Raw genomic sequence first — 19946 nt, 5'->3', positions numbered from 1 at the left:
TAGAAAGTTCCGGCTTCAAAATTCAGTTTTATTGACAATTGCACCATGTTTGATGGTGGGCATTGTTGCTAATAATGTTTGTGTGTGATTAAACAACGAAATGTAAGGAAAAAGTCTGATGAAAATCTGAAAAAATGGTGATAGCCGGCATTTTCGGCCGGAAAAAAATTTTTCTCAAAAAACTTGACTCGGCCATGTTTTGGGCATTCCTAATACACATCTTTGTGCAAAAAATCAGAATAAACTAATGATGAAATCTCGAAAAATGCCAAAAAACCGGTTTTTCCGGCGTATTTCGGCGGGTAAAGTTCAAAAATGTCAAGCACCACATTATTTATATGAGTGGTTCAAAATATTTCTATGACCTTCAAAAGAAGCTGAACCATATTTAGATTGAGAATAATTTGTAAAAAGGGACTAAAAATAAATAGACAAACTAAATCCAGGCTAAAACGGAGTCATCTGTGTAGATAAACAAAATACAAACAATCTGATTGTAAAAACCGTAGATAGTGTTGCTAAATGAAATAAAATAGAGTTTTTAATAAACCAAATACAAACATACTAAATGTAAAAACCATAGATAAAATAGAATATCTGTGTTGCTAAAATGCATAAAATATCCGTCCTATTGGAATCACCTGTATTCCATGTCAGAAGAAAATAGGGTTTTCAATAAACAAAATACAAACATACTAAATGTAAAAACCATAGATAAAATAGAATATCTGTGTTGCTAAAATGCATAAAATATCCGTCCTATTGGAATCACCTGTATTCCATGTCAGATTAAAATAGTTTTTCAATAAACAAAATACAAACATACTAAATGTAAAAACCATAGATAAAATAGAATATCTGTGTTGCTAAAATGCATAAAATATCCGTCCTATTGGAATCACCTGTATTCCATGTCAGAAGAAACATGTTTCGATAAATAAACTATACACATTATTACAACGAATGAACGCCCCTCTTTTGTTCAAAAGTAAAATGACACGTGAAGAAATAAAAATGATTTCTGTCTAACTTTCGATCGTTTTTGAACTGAATGAAAGAACAACGGCAAAAAAGTAGCCTCTGATACAAATAGTTAAGCAAATGCGCTATTCAAAAATTCCCGCTCCTAATAATAAAAATATCATCAATGAAAACCCGGGGTGTTAGTTCAAAGTAATACTGTATTCATGATATACACCTCTGCAATGTTTTCCGAGATTTCGACGATTTTTCTACCCAAAACGTCGCTTTTACAAAATATGATTGGCTAAAAGTGACGTATTGGGTAGAAAAATCAGCAAAATCTATGAAGACATTACAGGGGTGCATAATTATCACGAGTCTAAAAATTATAGCTAAAATAGAACATTTGTGGTTAAAAAATAATATAAAAACTTTTTACGCAATGTTGGCTAAAATGGACTTACAAGTATTCCTGAATACAAGACCAAAAGTAGAGTTTTTGATAAACGAATGAGTTTTTTCCTAGTCTTGTGAAATCATTTTTCACCGCGTCACTTTTTTGATTTAATGTGAAAATTTCTTCATCGATTCAATTTTGTTAAAGGAAAACAATCTAAAGACCGTCAGTATTAAATGAGATCTCTTCCTTACTTTGGGGGATTTCCCACTTTTACTGAATCAACAATATTGAAAACATGAAACTCATATCAGTAAATTTGAAAATCAAATACGGGAGGGGGCAAGCTGGGGAGGGGGTACTTAGGTAAAAAGGTCGTCACCTTCTTGAGATTCTGTTTATAAACACTTGAAGTCTCTCCAAGGGTTATCAGAGCAATAAAAGGTCTCTCTAGGAGTTTTCAAAAATACAATGAAAATTCGGTAAAAAATTCAAAAATTCTCTCCGTACTCTGTATTTCTAAATTCGAAGAACAGTTCTTTGGAAGGTCACTGAAACGGTTACTTTTTCACCAACTGCAACTAACCAGATTTCTACATGGTAGTTTTCAATAAAATCAAAACTTTAAAGAGTGGAGATCGAGTCTGCAAATACCCAATTATAATATCCGTCAGATCAAATAAAGGGAATGTTAACCAAACTGAACCGTGCATATCACTTATATGGTTTTATACGCAATTGAAAGATCTTTTACGACTTTTCAGTTTTTCTTCCATTGTTGAATCCAATGATACTGAAAAAATAGACGTGTCTTCAAATTCGGGCAGTGCTAGCCCATTAGAGCAAGTTCTTCCTGTCACAGCTGTTCCTGGAAGTATGGTCACATCAATCTTGCCGAGTCCAAAATCAGGAAGAATAGGAGAACCAGTAGTGAATTTCAAAAACATTTCAAGTTTCTTTAACGGTGCATTAAGAAGGTAATCCTTTAAAGCGCTTTTGGTGGGCACATGCGCATCATCATTAATCACAAGTGTTGCGAATACTTTCTCTCCAGTCAACGTCGTATCACTATTCACAAATAAAGGCTTGAAAAAGGCTGGGAACTTTCGCATAGACTTCGCAAATCCTAACATCTCTAAACCAGCAATAAATTGATCCAGCACAATTTTTCTTTTTCCAATTACATCATGAAGTATCAGGTTCTGACAAACAACGTGTTTGGTATTCTCCTAAAAAAAGGCAAGATATTGATAAGGACCTAAAGTGAAACATTTTTTCGGAAAAATTTGTAATCAAAATGTTGAATTATCTGAAAACCTAAGTAGGTACATCTTTGGATGCCGATTCATATTTCTTTTGGCTGAAAATAATTCAGCCTGCTACCCTTTATAAGCACCATGCCCTTAATTTTCGCGCGCATTTTATTTCCGAGTCCTCTAATTTTCGCGCACCTTATCCTATTTCCTATTTTTTTAAAGTAGCTTTCATTCGAAATATCGAAACAAACTGTAAAAGAGACCCCAAAATACTTGCTAAACTCACTTTTGATAAGTGTTACAACAAAAATTTTGATCTTGGAGTCTTTTACATGGGTTTTAAGTCAAATCAAGAGGATCGAGAGTAAAAATACAAAATTTTACAGCCTAAGAAAATTGACTAATTCTAGAGGGGGGTATAGCAACGATTTTTCGTGGAGAAGTTGATTTCGACATTTTTTGAGTGCTGATTACGAAAATCATACTCATTTTGGCTGAAAATTAATATTAAGCCTGCACCAAGTTGGCCAGAATACCCCCAAAACGGGCAATTCTGTATGGCGCTTCAGATGGTTTTCAATTCTGAATTTGAAGATAAAATATCGTTTTATTGCATCAAAACGGTTCCAATATGACCCTTGGTGGCTTAATTAACTTCTGGAAAGTTTTGGGGTCTGGTACTGGTATGGACCAGGTTGGCCAGAATACTAAAAATCCATAAATCCATAAATCCATATGTACCATTTTCTGCCTATTTTACCTACTTTTTGACAATGGAATTTGGGTTGAAACACTAAGAACATCCCACTGCATAGTCTACTGACAAATTTAATGGCTGAGGTACATCAAAGGTATGCACCAAGTTGTCAATTATTCTAAAACAGCGAAAAATATAGTGAAATCAATAAAATTGCTGAAATATACCATTTTTTGCCCATTTCACCTACTTTTTGACAATTGAATTGAGGTAGAAACACTGTAAAACATTACATTGGGTACTTAAATCAATAATTTGGTGTCTTGGGTACATCAAAGGTTTGGACCAAGTATGCAAAATTGGCAGGAATTGGTACATAACATATAACAAAACTATTATAGAATTTACCTTATTTTTGCAATTTTAGTATTATTTACAGCTTGGTGCATATCTTTTAAGTACCCAAGGTATCAAATTACTGAATAAAGTACACGATATGTTTTACAGTGTTTCTACCTCAATCCAATTGTCAAAAAGTAGGTAAAATGGGCAGAAAATGGTGTATTTCAGCAATTTTATTGATTTTACTAAGTTTTTCACTATTTTAGATTATTGACAACTTGGTCCAAACCTTTGATGTACCTCAGCCATTAAATTAGTTAGTAGACTATGCAGTGGGATGTTTTTAGTGTTTCAACCCGAATTCCATTGTCAAAAATTAGGTAAAATAGGCAGAAAATGGTATATATCGGTTTACGGATTTTTAGTATTCCGGCCAACCTGGTCCATACCAGTACCAGACCCCAAAACTTTCCAGAAGTTAATCAAGTCACCAAGGGTCATATTGGAACCGTTTTGATGCAATAAAACGATATTTTACCTTCAAATTTAGAATTGAAAACCATCTGAAGCGCCATACAGAATTGCCCGTTTTGGGGGTATTCTGGCCAACTTGTTTAGCCCCCCCTCTACTACACGTTTTTTTCTCTATAAGAACAAAGTATATAAGAACATAAGGCTTCAAGGCTAAAAATCTAAGAACATGTTAAGAACATTTTACGGCTTGACAGACTCTGAAACATGCAATTTCTCTAGGAAATTGCACCAAAATACCCATAAATTACCAAAAAAATAAGAGCATGTTAAAAACATTTATAGGCTTAAAACTCAAAAGATTAAGAACATCTAAAGGCTTCAAAAAATTTACAAATTTTATTCTTATAAAATTTGAGAAACAATCAAATTCTTAGGGTTCACGCAAGCAGAAAAAAATAGTGCAAAAAATTCAGCAAATGGTCAGCAGAAATGCAATAGAAACAAGAGACAGTGGAATACTGTAAATGTTGAAACAGTATAGCGCCGCAGGCAATTTTTTGAAATTTCCCAACATAAACAGTTTGGGAACATACTTAGGCTGGACTTAAAAAAATGTTGGTTTGCCGTCACCCGACCCTAGATTTAGGTAGGTGGGTCGGTTGGTCGGAAAAAAAAATTATTTTGGTGGTTTATGAAATTTTTGTCCATGGAAGAGGGTTGTTTGAGATATTCGATTTTTATGAGTGAAACTTCTAGAGTCAAAGCTAGAAAAAACTAAGAAAATACGAAGTTAGAAAAGTTAGAAAGTTATGAAGGAATAAAGTCAAAAAGTACCGAACAAACAGAGAACAAAGTTACGGAGAAACAAAGCCAGAAAGCAACGAATAAACTAGAAAACAAAGTTAGGGAAAAACATTGGTAAAGAATTAAGGAAAAAACTAGAGAACAAAGTTACGGATAAACAAAGCTATGGAAAAACATTGGCTAGGAATTAAGGAAGAAACTCGAGAACAAAGTTATGGAGGAACAAAGTTACGAAGGAAGGAGTTAGAAAGCAACAAATAAACTAGAGAAGAAAGTTACAACGAAACGAGGTTAAAAAGTAAACAAACAAACTAGAGAATAAAGTTACGGAGAAACAAAGCTACAGAGGAACGAGTTAGAAAGCAACAAATAAACTAGAGAACAAAGTTACAAAGAAACGAGGTTAGAAAGTAAATGAACAAACTAGAGAATAAAGTTACGGAGAAACAAAGCTAAAAAGTAACAAACAAACTAAAGAACAAAATAACACAGAAACAAGAAAACAAAGCTACGATGGAACAAGGTTAGATATTAACAAAGAAATTAGCGAAAAAAGTTACGCGAAAAAAAGTTAGAAAGTAATTTAAAAAATAAGCACTAGAGGAGACATTGACCTAAAAAGAAAAGAGACGAATCGTACTGCATCTGACTGCATAGATACCATGACCGACTGAAATAATTTTGTGTGGATAAAACAACTTTTTCAATCGGACGTTGACCGATAAATTTTTGAAGAAAAAAATTTTCTTCTTTGAAATGGCAAATATAATTTTTTTGGGTCGGCAGGTTTCGAGTTAGGGTCGGTCGGGTGACAGCAAACCAACATTTTTTTAGTCCAGCCTTATTCTATCTTCTTGGTAAAACTTCATCGGCCTGCGAATTCAATTTTTTTCGAGTCTTTGGGCCGGCGAAATTTGCCATTCGCCGGGCAAAAATAAGACCCCTGTTAGATTAAGTTAACTGGGTATGGTATTTTACGAGCTTTCCCTAGCTTTAAGGTCAATAGTAAAAAAAAATAATCTTACATTCAAAACCATATTGATTCCAGCAGATGATAGATAAAAAGAAATGTCAGCTTGAGACACACTTTCCAGACCATTTGTCATAACCTAAAATAGACGTAGAGAATATTATTGGTAAATTTGTTTAATAAATATTTAGTAAATACTTTAATCAATGATGCTTAATTAATAATCCTGACATTGTATGAAAACAAAAGAAAACTCAAAATAACGGGTCAAAGCCACCTATTTATTACATGCGCACATGAATTCGAATCTGCTTTCTATGGCGTTAAAGGGGGTCACTTTAAAAAGCATGGTACCCATATTGGTGCACCAATTGGGGTAATTATTGGGGTACCACTTTCTGGCCTTAATTTTGTTAATTGACACTTAATTTCATTATAAGATAGTGCTACAACCTTCCATTGGTTATTTAATAAGGTTAGATTTAAGATTGTCACAAAACTTTTGTCACAGTAGCCGTTTCCTGAAAGGTAGTGAAAATCTGCTACTTTTTACCTGAATCAGCCGCCATCTTGCTTTTCTCCTTTCCTACTTGAAAAATTTACAGACCAGAATAAGAGTAAAGTTAGTAGTTCTGTGAGTCTCAAAGGTTTCAAATCCAGTAACCAACATCATATTATGGCTTGAGAATTTTAATTGGCTAGTAACATATTAGTAACTCCTTCTTTCTACATGTCAGAACAGGTCAGAATGCTGACAAAAAATGACACTTTCTTGTAAAAATATTGACAAAATATTGAAATATAATAATCGTAAGTCAAATTCCTCCAAAAAGATTTATTATACTGAAAGTGATGCTCATTGTACAATTAAGGATACAAATTGACAGTCATTTTAGCCTTGGAGAACTTGTAGAGGTAGCTGTGAGAGCAAGAAAAACAATGTCATTTTTCATCATAAATTGACACTTTCTACCAAAATTTTTGATGACATCATAAAATACAATAGTCACTTTGATTGAGAATTACGTTTATACTCAATATGATGCAGGAAATATAATTGGATATGAATTGACAGTAGAAAGTAGTCTTTGATTCTCTCAAACACGTGTTTTAAAGCAAACGAACATATATTGTATTACAAACACATTATATTATTTGTATCACATATTATTATTATAATGTATTATATCATTCTACATTCTACATTCTGGTCAGTAAATTAAATGGGTACCCCAATAAGTACCCCAATTGGTGCACCAATTGGGGTACCATGCTTATTAAAGTAACCCCGTTGACGGGTTAAAAGTCAGTTTTATGCTTTTTTCATTAGAAAACACATTTTTGAGGCGATTCTTCTTTAAATACTGCATGCGCCAAAAATAAGCACACAGGTCTCTAGAGAGATAAGGAATTAAAATTTTCCATAAAAATACAAAAAGTCTTGCAAAATAGCTTGGAACCTGCAAAACCATCGAAAAACACAACCAAAATGCTAATATCTCCAACATTTTAGCATCAAATCTGTCTTTGAGTTATTTTTTATACTAATTTTAAGGAATTTTAGGGGGAAAATAAAGTAAAAACTCAAAATTTTTAATTTGTTACCTTAAAGGGAAGTAATTTTCGCAAAACTAATTTTTGCGATTTTCAATGGTATTTTGCGAGTCATAGAGAATTTTCACATCAATATTTTGCTAAAAAACCAAGAAAACGCTTTTTTGTGGGGTGAGGGTAAAGATTATGAAAACATAGAATGCAGCGGGGTCCAGCCCCCAGCATTTTTTCAGGGGGCTTAGGATAATAGCCCCAGCTAAATTTTAAAAATGTGGCCCTCACCTTCACTTAGCAATATCAAAGAATGATGGCACGTTTGAATTTGATGTTTCCAAGTTCTTGCATCATCTCGAAATGTGATATCCAAATTGGTCGTAGGCTATCTGGTATGGTATCTTCCCAAGTCAATTGAAGATTGGATAACTCTCGTAGATCGAGTTTCATAGCAGCGATAAGTGGTGATAGCTTACCAGTAATGTCGAAAACTTCAGCCACCTTTGATGCACAGTGGCGACGTGTGAGTACTTCTGGGATGATATTGGTTGCAGCTGAACATTTCTTTCCTCTTCTCTTGGGTGAGAAGTTCAGTTCTGAGATTGAGATCGAAACTTTATCAGACTTTGAGTACCATTTCATACCACCGACTGCCACTGATACTCCATCGTCAGTAAGGTGTGATGGTGGATCTGCACCTGATAGGGTGATTCCTTTCAGCTTGAAGCCTCCTTTGGATGTGATAACTTCTAGCTCGTCTGCTCGTTTGCATGCTTCCTCTGTGTTGATGTCGCCAGAAATACAGTCGTCGACGTACACATCCTCCTGAAGAATTCGATTGGCAGCTGGATATTGATCTTTGAAGGTTTCGGAAACTTGACGCAATCCACGTTCAGCCTGGTTGCCGCTGGAACGTATCCCGTAGATCAGTGTCTTGATTATTTTCTCTCTGGGAATCATTGATGGATTGAGTTCATCTTGCCATATGTAGCGTTGCAACGTCCAATGCGTTGGGTCGAGCTTAACAGTGTTGTACATTTTACTGACGTCACTGTGTAAACCAATTTCATGGATGGACCATCTGATCATCATCTCCTGAAGTTTGTTCAAATTGTTTGTTCCCTTGGCTAGCAAATCGTTGAGACTGAATCCTGATTGGGTTGGTTGTGACGCATCAAAACAATGCGACATGGAGTGCTGAGTGATGATAACTTCACACTGCTCGCCAGGGTATGAAGTTTTGGACGGTACTGGATTTGAGCATCTGTTGTTGGTCAGCTGGTAGATTATGAACATAAATCAACAAACCCAGATCTTGAAGTTTCTTCTCTGACGCAATGATGTCATGCTTGTCTTGTTGATTCTCCATTTTGTTTAACTTCTTAATTTGCTGCTGGTACACTTTCATAGCAATGTCCTTGTTTGGGCTGAGTCTGATGCTTGGATCCTGAAGCAAGGGTAAGGTTGCTGTCACAGTGTTGGTATTGAGGTCGAGTTTGACTGATTCCTGATAGCTCCTGCTCTGCTTCCTCCTGATTGATATCTTGTTGATGGTCGGAACTTTTGCAGGTCGAGCAGGATCTGCACTTGATGCATCTATATGTAATCTCTGATCCTGTTGATTCTGAGAGCTCGAAACGCTTGTCTTTGCTGAGTAAGGATAGCATCTTGACATCTGGGTCGACTTGGACTCCTCCTCTTGCGATGAGGTATTGGTGATTGGAAGAAACTCAACATCTGGTTTATGACTGAAGAATGATTGGTGTATCTTTGTGAAGATGTGATGTGGGCCTCCGATCACTCCACGTCCTCCATCGGCGTTTTTGAATGCGGATTGATAGATACCAAGTCCGGATGGTAGCTGGTAAATGAGCTTGGGATGATAACGTAAATACTTGACACCTAACATCAGGTGAGTGTCTCCTCCAACGACGTGAGCTGGTTTAGGAAGTGTGACATCTGATATGCCACTTGAGCTGAATGATTGCTGAATATCCTCCATGACTTGATCCAATGGGTAATGAGGAAATGTTGCTGTGATCGACTTGATACAGATGCCGGAAACCAAGGCTTGATCTCCGTCACACAATGGTAGTTGTAAACTGTAGGTACAACTCGACTCACGTAAAATGTATCTATAAAACTGTCAAAAACTTCACAGAGAAACGCAACTTATGGACATGTCACGACTGTCTGCTTACCGAATTACCATTCAACAATGCTGACATAGACTTTTTACTATTCGACTCTTCAACCGTCAATACCATCCCTGAGCAACAAAATACCCAAATCCAGCTGGACCTTCTTAACGCCAACCGAAACAACTACAGCATAGCGCATCTTAACATACAATCTATTAAAAATAAGACTGCCCAACTTGAAGCCATGCTGCTAAAACACAAATTTGATATTCTAACAATCTCTGAGACATGGCTCGTTGACAATCCTGCACTGATCAGACAACTCAACTTCTCCGGTTATCATCCTTTCAAGTACAATAACAGAAATGGTAAACGTGGGGGTGGTGTTGGAGCCTACTTTAAAGACGGCATCAAACATCGCCCAAGAACTGACATTGATAAGAAGGACACAACGATCGAACACCAGTGGTTTGAAGTGAAGGGAAAGAAAAGTCCCTTTCTTATAGCCGTCTTCTATCAACCAAGTTCCGAAGATGTCGACAAACGCGCCTGGCTTCAAAAATTCGAAATATTGATATCATACGTTCACACCATCTGGTCTGATCCAATTGTGATCACTGGTGACACAAATATCGATCTTCTGAAAGAGAACTACAACGTTGCTAACGAATATAAAGATACCCTAGATCGTCTCGGTTTACGTCAACAAGTGAAGAAACCCACCGGAAAGGAAAAAAACCTGGCATTGACCCATATCATCACCTCGTTTCCGAAAGTCGTCGGCGAACACGTGATACCCTGTTGCGAAATGAGTGATCATGATGCACCTTTCGTCATCTGCAACCTCAGGAAACCAAGATTCGAACCAAGGTTTAAATACATACGTAATGAAAAAAACTTCGATATACATGCGTTTAAAAACGATATCGCACAAGTACCATTCAATTTAGTTTACGTCTTCGACTCCGCCGAGGAACAGCTAGACATATTCAATGAACTGTTTACTAGCTGTCTTAGCCGACATGCACCACTTTGAAAGCCAGAAATTACACGTCCGCCAGCTCCATGGTTGAAAGATCTCAATATCGGCGAGAAACAAAGAGAAAGAGATTACCCCGCGCTAAGTGCCATTCCCCGATGCCGAAGAGGGAGACTGGAACCTCTACCGTAAAGCTCGTAATGAACTAAAGACTCTCATTCGTGTAACCAAATCTTCTTTCTTCCGTCCCGTGCCCTATCCTCTAAACGACCGAAAGAGGTGTGGTCTACCATCCCTCGTATCCTCAAGCCGAATCCTCAAAAGATCCACGCTGAGCCTGACACCCTCAACCAACACTTCAACACAACTGCTGGGAGACTACTTAATTCACAACCGAAACCAGAGCAGCTCCTTCACCAACTCATTGACGATCTACCTGAATTTGATGACGCGTTCACCATTGCCCAAGTCTCCTACGCTGATGTTCGTAAAGCCATTAGAAATCTTCGGGACGATTGCTCAACCGGTCACGACCAAATGCCATCAAAATACATAAAACTGTCCACAGATGAAATCTGCAGTCCGATATGTCATATCATTAACACCTCTATTCAACAATCGATCTTCCCAAGTCAATGGAAAATATCAAAAATCAGCCCAATTCCTAAAATTGAATCACCGAATGAGCCAAGTGATTATCGTCCAATATCGATTTTACCCATTCTATCAAAAGTATACGAGAAACTCATCATGATACAAATGACAAACTTCTTGAACACCAGGAACTCTTGTCACAATACCAATCTGGCTTTCGTAAGGGCCATTGCACTGTAACCACATGTATTAAAATCAAAAATGACATTCTGAAAGCTATGCACCACGGAGAGATCACACTTGCTGTTCTTGCCGATTTCTCGAAAGCATTTGACACCGTTGACTTTGAAACTCTGATAAAAAAGCTTCATTCACTCCACTTCTCGAAGAAAGTCCTTACGTATTCTTGCAAACTACCTCAGCAGTCGACAACAGTACTACAAATTGATGATAAGAGATCACCCGTCTTAACTGTCACTAATGGTGTGCCGCAAGGGAGCATATTGGGTCCCGTCCTCTTTAACATCTATGTTCACGACATGGCATCTAAGACCAACGCCAAATGTGTTCAGTATGCCGACGACACCAGCATCTATCGTCACACCAAACCTGCCAACCTTGAACTATGTAGTCAAGAAGTTCAGAACGATGTCAATGTTATCGAGGAGTGGTCACGCGATTCAAACTTAATCTTCAATGCAAAAAAGACAAAATCGATGCTCTTTTGCCACCAGTCAAATGGCACGAAGACACGACTTTTACTTTTGAGATAAATCAAACAACGAAATGATAATCGAGCGAGTTTCCGTCATTCAAACTGCTTGGTGTCACGTTTTAACGAAAATCTCACATGGAACGCCCATGTTAAAAATGCGATAACGAAAGCTTACGGAACACTTAAAAGTCTCGCGCTGATTAAACGTTATCTACCGTACCGACTTCGTTGCCAGCTTGCCGAGACCCTCGTCCTAAGTAAACTGGACTATGGTAATGCTGTCTTCAACAATGCACCAGACTACCTTTTCAAACAACTACAAAAAAAGTTTCATTCGTATTACAAAATGCCGCTGCCAGCTTTGTAAGAAAGAGTTATTCGCGGGAAACTGATGTCATCGCTATGAAATGGCTTCCGGTAAAGGAACGCTCGGACTACAGTATGGCTAGACTCGCATGGAAATCCGTTAATATGAGTACTTGGCCAAAGTTTCTACCAATGGAAAAATATGAGCAACCTATTACTAGGAACGACCATATCGGTGGTACAAAATTGCGTGAATCTTTGAATATTAATGGGCTCGTTTGAATTTGAAGCTCCAAGAATTTTTAATGACCTTCCTGTTACATGTCGTAACTCACTTGAATATAAAGTTTTCTGCAAAGAGGCGAAAAATTATTTCCTAGATAAAGCTCTTGCTAGAAGCCTGCAGTAGTACAAGCCTTATTCAAGCTTTTTCTCGGCTTGATATCTTCTGTTATCTTCTCAGCATAAGCTTTTGTTTTACATATACTGACACTCAATCTCTAGTTTCGCGTATGCGATATCTCCCATAATCACTTAATGACGAACTGCTTAATATTCCACTTTTATATTGCAATACCCATATTAGTTTGTTAACAAGTCACAATTCTAGATACATTATAATCTCTTCTCTAGCACAAGCCATATTATTACGTCAGTAAGCAATCATGTTTCTTAATTTCATTAAAATTTTAAACCAAATATGTTACTTGAAATTTATTTTTATATACAGTATGATATGTTCATAGGCACTGGTACAGACCCCTTCGCACTCGTATTTAGTATCTATTCCATATGTCTATTCAGTTCTTCGCTCACTTTTCTACATAGTCTCAATTAGCTCAATTAGTATTTACAATTCCTATCTCCCATCCAATTTTGTATAGTCTAACTCAATTCCATATGTCATCATCTATTTCATTGGTGGTCTACCAGTATTATGTTGTTGTTGTTTTTTTTTGTTTCTTTTTTAGGTAAAGTTAGTTATTTATTTTATGTTCACCTTAAAATATTGAAAATGACAAACAGGCCTTGCTATACCGGTTTTATCTTCGTTTGGCTGCATTCGAATTTATTACTTCTGGTCGCGGGACTAGATATCGTCCCAATTCTGAGTTAATCTTCAGCATACAATTACTAACACTCTACTTTGCTAGCGTAGCCGGTCAGAGCATCTCACTAGTATACATAATAATTTTATAAATATAAATATTTTTTTTCTAGACTTTGCACACATATGTTATATAATATTTTCAGCCGAAGAGCCAAATGTAAATTTTGGAGATTGAAATATACCATTATTATTATTATTATTATTATAGATATATTTTGATAATGTTTCGATAATGCACTATTTATAAAAGTTTTCCTTCTATCGAAGATAGATTAGGTACACTTTTTCTATTATAATATTAGAACAAGAACTAAAAAATAAGAAAAATTTAATATTAAGTCTCGATGGAATATCTTAGTAAACAATTTTGTAAATATCTTAATGAGAGTGATACACCTTTACTTACCGAGAAATTTTTCAAAGTCTTGCAAAACTATCATTTTGCGTTTCTGAAAAATTTGTCGCTTTCCAAGGCGTCTCACGGAAAACCAAAGTAATTTAGGTGAGACTTAGCAAATAGAATCCGGTTTGATTCGATAAAACTTAGGTATAACAAGAGAAATTTTTAATGTATTATCATCGCTCAGGCTAGATTTAGGATGTGAGAATCTGAGTGGATCTGAAATTATCAATCCATGAAAATCAAAATAAAATCGTCGAAAATCGTAATTAAATAAAATGTTGAAAATATTTTATAAACATGATATTGAGACCGCTTACACGTCCTAGAGGTAGTGCTATAGGTTTATCTTACTTAAGTGTTAAGAGATATTCCTTTACTCACCGATAAATTTTTCAAATTTGTGCAAAGAAATTGTTTGTTTATCTGCGTGTTTGAAAAATTTTTCCGCTTTCAAAGATGTCTCGTCAAGGATTTCTGGTATAGAGGACTTAAAGATATACGTAGTTGAAAAAAAATTAGAATTTGATTGTGTCTATATAAAGTAGTTTAATTTGAAGTAAAGAAGCTAAAGTTTATGGTTTGTAAAAAGCTAATAGTCGTGTAACTAAAAGTCGGCCGAGAAAAAATATCTAGAAATATGTGATGTTCCCAAGAGAACTATCTTTTGTATTTCATTGACATTGACTTTCAAGTCCATTTTATCATTAATCAGTTTTTCAAATTTTTCATGGATTGATCCCATTGCCCCAATAACGATGGGTATCGTTTTTACTTTTGTCATGCCCCACAGTTGTTTTATTTCAATAGACAAATCAACATATTTTGTCACTTTCTCGTTTCGTTTCCGTGCGATGTTACAATCGAGTGGCACGGCAATGTCTATGATCTGTACCTCTCGTGTTCGTTTGTTGATGACGATGATATCGGGTTTGTTGTGCGCGACTCTTCTGTCCGTTTGGACAGGAAAGTTCCATAGAATCTTTACATCGTCATTTTCGAGTAGCGGTTCAGGGTCATATTGGTACCATTTGGAAGAGTTAGGTTGGATCATGGCGTGTTTTTCTGCAAGGAGGAGGTGTATGTATCGGCACACATTGTCATGGCGTTGGGTATATTTGGTTGGTGCAAGGACTGGGCATCCTGAGATGACATGGTGGATGGTTTCGGGTTTGGTCTTACAGGCTCTACAGGTGTCGTCATTGGTGGTTTTGAAGATATGTTTTTGGGTGTATTTGGTGGTTATTGCATTTTCTTGGATTGCGCAGATGGTCGATTCGGTAGTTCTTTTCAATGTGGAGGATCTTAGCCATGACAATGAAGCGTCTTTGTCGATGTGGGGTTGGTCTAGCGTGATGAAGAATTGGCCGTGCATGGGTTTTTCTTTGAGGATTTCGATTATTATTATTATTATTATTATTATTATTATTATTATAGGTACCAAGTGTTGATAAGGTTGTTGATTCACCAACACCACCAATTTTGATCGGTGTAGATGATATCTGGGTTGCATGGTTACCAAGTTTGGCGATTGCTGACTCCTTGATGATTAGATCACTGCAACCATTGTCGTAGAACACGTTGATTCGTTGGTCATTGACGAGGATTGTTTGAAGTAGGTAGATTCCTCTCTCATTGACAGAATCTTCCTTGGGTGATGTCTCGTGGTTCGATAGGAATGATGCATGGAAGGCGATGCAAATCTCCTTGGCATGGTTTGGAAGTTGGTTATTCTTCATACAACGTTGCTTGAATTTCTCCAACAGATCTTGGTTGTCTTGAGTGGATTTGTGTTCCTCGCATACTAGCACATGCTTTCGAACTTGGTTCCCCTGATGTGATGGATGTGAGCAAGTGAAGTGGCGTTGACACTGACCATTCTTGTGACGTCCTGATGAGGCATCTGCTCCGGGATATAAACATTGATAGCAATATCCTTTCTTCTTGAGTAGTGCAAGCCTGTTTGCTGGTGTCAGCTCGGCGAATACTTTGCATGTGAAGTACTGAAGTAATCGAGAATGTCCTGGTCCATTTGTGGAGACGTGATCATCTGATCCATCAGGGGTGTTGCAGATTGAACACAACAATTCTTTTGAGTCTGCTGAATATCCCCCATGTCTGAGACCGTTCTTGTCCTTCTGTGGTGGATCAGTCTTCTTCTTCTGAGGGTTGTTGGTGTGAATCACTAGTTTCTGTTGTTGAAGTCGTTGTTCTTTCTCCAAGAATTTGATGAAGCGAAGCCAGGTGGTTTTGGGTGAAAGGACTTCGTCAGAGATCGATGATAACCAACGGGTTAAACGACTATCTCCAATCAGGTTGTAGATACGATTCAGGCCATCTCCATAAAATAAAGACTCCTCAAGATGGTGTTCCTCTGCTAGTCGCATCAGTTCTTTGATGATGTTGATAATTGATGTTGTAGCTTGGATGAGTTTTTCGGGGTCCTTGATACGATACAGTGGGTCTTTATCACTCAGCATTTGGAGTTTCTTTGTGAGAAGACATCTGGTATCTCCATAGGCTGCTTTGAGGGCTGTCCATATCTCGTCTATGTCTTGGATGTTTTTGACTAATGATAGAGCTGGTCCTCGAAGGAAATTGTTTTTGAGAAGGTCTGGTAGCAGCTTTGTTGGTGTTGTCTGTAGATGGATTTTGTTGAATGTCGATTGAAAGGTGTAAATGTCGGTCTCTGAAGCATAACCAGCAAATTTTTCCAATTTGATGTTCAATTTTGATTCATCAAACGAGCGTTGTTTGTAGATGTCTCTCTCATCGACTTCAGTTTTCAAAAGTTTCAGGTAACCAGAGAAACTCTTGGTCAGTTCTGTGTAGCTTTTTCCAACTTTAGTAATATCAGTGACTAAAGTCTTGTCAGTAACATGAGTTTGTAATAATTGTTCGTATTTGTTAGAAACCTCTTTTATCTCAGTGTTCATATTAGAGGACACCTTTACCATCCCAATCGCATGTCAGAACGACCCCGACGGGTCGTCATGTTGACGAGTCTGACGTAATGACTCAACTTGGTCAAATGGCATTGTATGTTGATTTGGCTTGTTCAAAATGATTTTCCCATTGGGGGGAGTGTAATGTTTGTGCTTATAAAATGGACAAAATCATTTTAACTTTGTGTTAATGAGCTTTGATCTTATAAAAAGATCATATTTCTTAGAGAAAACATATTTTCTTATAATTAGCATAAAGCAATTATCTTTTTACGCATTTTTAATTGTTTCAATTTTGATCAGAGAGTTTTCACGTTTTCTGATTTTCACATTTCTGACAGAACACCTTTGTAGAAGGATGTATGCGAGGGAAGTCAGAGAAAAGTCACCATTTTTAATTTACAAATTTGGAATTTAAGTCAATGAATTTCAAGTTATAATTCATCAATTTTCACTGAATTATTGGCATGGCATTTCACAGCACACACTCATAGGCCAGCCGGTGAGTTTTGGTTCTTTTGTTTTTCTGTGGTTTTGTCTAGGACTTTGGTTCTCAGTGCCTCTCTTTAAGTTAGGATAACCATAGGATTTTCAGTACAATTTTCAATTATAGAATTTACCTAAAAATTTTCTTTGGAATTAGCTCATTTCAGTCATGTTTTCTTGTCATTTTGTCTCTATGATTTGTTCACATTTTTGAGAGATTTTAGAGGTTTATCACGAGCATTTTGAGGATATCTAGGATATTTTGTCATTTAGTCAAGGATTTGTCATTTTAGTTCAAAATATTTATCATTTTCATTTTGTACTTTTTAGTTTGAACTCTGTCAACACAATACATCAATCAACTTCAATTGTGTGCGTGTTCCAAACCGACCCTTAATCTGTGTCCAGCCTGCCTGCCATGGTGTCATCGAAAAAATCACTGTCATCATCAAATGAAGGTGGTGGTGTTGGGACGACAATTGCTGGTGTATTTTGAACATCCTCAGCTTTTGTAACTGATATGGTATAGAAAAAGGAAAATTTAATTAAATCTTTAAAACTCAGATCAAAACGAAAGTGTTGGGGGTTTGGACTGGTCAGGAAGAAAGTATATAGCACAGGAAAAAATCATCAATACCCTAGCCTAGGGATTGTTGATTTCCAGATGTGGATTAAAATACTGAGTCTCAGACTTGAGGCTATAGCTCCTGACCACTTGATTTAAAGGGGCATAAACCGAATGCTTTTAGAAAGAGTATATAAATAGCTTTCCAATGGTATAAAAACCATCTCCTAAATCAAAAGCTACAAGCTTTAATGGCACTTTAAAGTTTTGAGCTTCAAAAAAAAATTTTGGAAAAATTTCAACTTTTTCAAAAAAACAGCGCGCACAAAGGGTTAAAGTGAAAACGGTAGATGGTGTTGGAAGAAACTTTTGAGAAATTTGAGTTAGAAAGGTTTTGAAAAGTTGATGTTTCCAAGAAACGTCAACTGACCTTAACCCACCCACCCACTAACTAAATGTTTTTCTAACCTAAAATCGATTTGTGAGTGACCGCTAAAGTCTGAAAATGTAAGAATACATTAAGAATATTTCATTCTTAATTTTGGCAATTTCTTAAGGTAAGGATACTTGACCCTCAGCCAAAGTACGCTTTTCTTATAAAAAAGGCGATGTCAATTGAAAGATTAAAATTTGGTAATTAAATCTTTACATTTATTCTTGATTGATTTGATTACTTACCCTATATTTTATTCGACTATATTTGATTGTCTCCAGTCTCAAAAATTTAGGTTTTCATCAAAAAACAAACTTTACCTGCATTTTCATTGCCTTTGAAAATAGGTGCATCTCCCTTACATAGTTCGCAACCCCCACTTTATAAAGGTGGGGGTAGCGATGTCCTGAAAATTGGCAAAAAAGTGGGGATAAGAGAATTTCTTGTAGAAAGGGGGAGGTATAGTTTTGCAGTCTTGACTGCATTAAAATCCTGAAAATGACCACTATCAAGAGCTTATTTCTAATCATTTCACTTAATATGGGTAGTGAATGCCTTGAAAGTGGGAAAATGTCCCATTGAAAGAGTTTTGAGGGGGGTAACATCAAATTTTGAAAGGGGGGTTGAACCTAGGGTAGGAGGGGTTGCTCTAGACTAAGGGGGGAGGGGGTAGTGACCCCCTTCCGAAATATACCTTAAGAAAATGTTAATTAAGGGAGATAATTTTGGCGGTAACTATTTACACCAACCTTGTGTCCATGTTTCCCCAGGGTCTATTTACATTACTACTGATGGACTCCCACAGAAAGTCAATAGTACGCTGGCGTAACCAGTTTCACAACGGGCAAAAAGCTTTTTCCTGACATTCTTTCATTTTGGCATTCAATGTAGAAATTTCTTTCGTGTACCAAAGCTCTGAAGGTTGGGAAAACTTTTTAACATCTTGTAGGTTTGGATCTCGAAAATTCTGCCTGTCTGTGCCGATTTTGCATGATCATAGAACGTATAAAGGAGCAGGGGGGTCGGTAGTAAAATCTCAGACATATAGGAGTAGTAAAAGGATTTTTACGAATTTTTACATACCACCACCCAGATTCTTGGAAGAGGTACTTTACTACCCTGGTAGTAAAATCTTTTGGGACAATTTGACATAGATCCACTTATTTTTTGGTTGCTTTTCGGACTGATTTTTTTTTGTGACACTTATTTCACTTTGTGCGAAAATTGATGTTTTGCCCTTGGAATTAAAGTCTTTTTAGTATTGACAAAAAATTTTGAGAGTTTTTTGTTTGCAGCAAACAACTTTCCAACAGAAAATTTTTTCCAATTATAAAAATTTTCAGATTTTTTCAGAAAAGTTATCCCAAAAATGGAAAAAGTTACAAAAAATAGCTAAAATTTGTAAATTTTACCTGATTTTACTACCCAGGTAGTAAAAGTTTTTCAAAAATTTGCACATGGTTACCACCTATTTTGATATTTTACTACCCTGGGTAGTAAAATTTTTTTTCCATTTTTCGTCACACCACCACGGTAGTAAACATTGTTATGTCTGAGATTTAACTACCGACCCCCCCCCTGAAAGGAGAGAGTCAAAGATAATGTGCTTGCTCAAGCAAAGTGGAAACCTCTTTCTTTTTATTACAAAAACACTTGACTTGCAAAACATACAAAAATTACAATAATCTTATATCACCACTGCTGATAAATCTTGTAAAAGAGTTGAATAAAACCAAAAGCACAAGAAATGACTGTAAAATCAATCAACCAGCATTTAACTATGTTGGATACAATCATTTGTTCGCCTACAGAGCTTCAAA

The 19946-nt window shown here is 36.4% G+C and overlaps 1 protein-coding gene across 1 annotated transcript; it reads right to left on the bottom strand.

Moving 5' to 3' along the window:
- Positions 1-7754: 7754 nt before the first annotated feature.
- LOC136822974 (uncharacterized) lies at positions 7755-8642 on the bottom strand. Its single transcript, XM_067079272.1, has one exon. The coding sequence runs from the start codon at positions 8640-8642 to the stop codon at positions 7755-7757; it is 888 nt and encodes a 295-aa protein (XP_066935373.1).
- Between the last annotated feature and the right edge of the window lie 11304 nt (positions 8643-19946).

The sequence above is a fragment of the Clytia hemisphaerica genome, unplaced genomic scaffold, assembly GCF_902728285.1.
Source record: "Clytia hemisphaerica strain Z4C2 unplaced genomic scaffold, Clytia hemisphaerica genome assembly, whole genome shotgun sequence".
NCBI classification, from domain to species: Eukaryota; Metazoa; Cnidaria; class Hydrozoa; order Leptothecata; family Clytiidae; genus Clytia; species Clytia hemisphaerica.
This window is presented reverse-complemented; position numbering and strand designations above follow the sequence as displayed.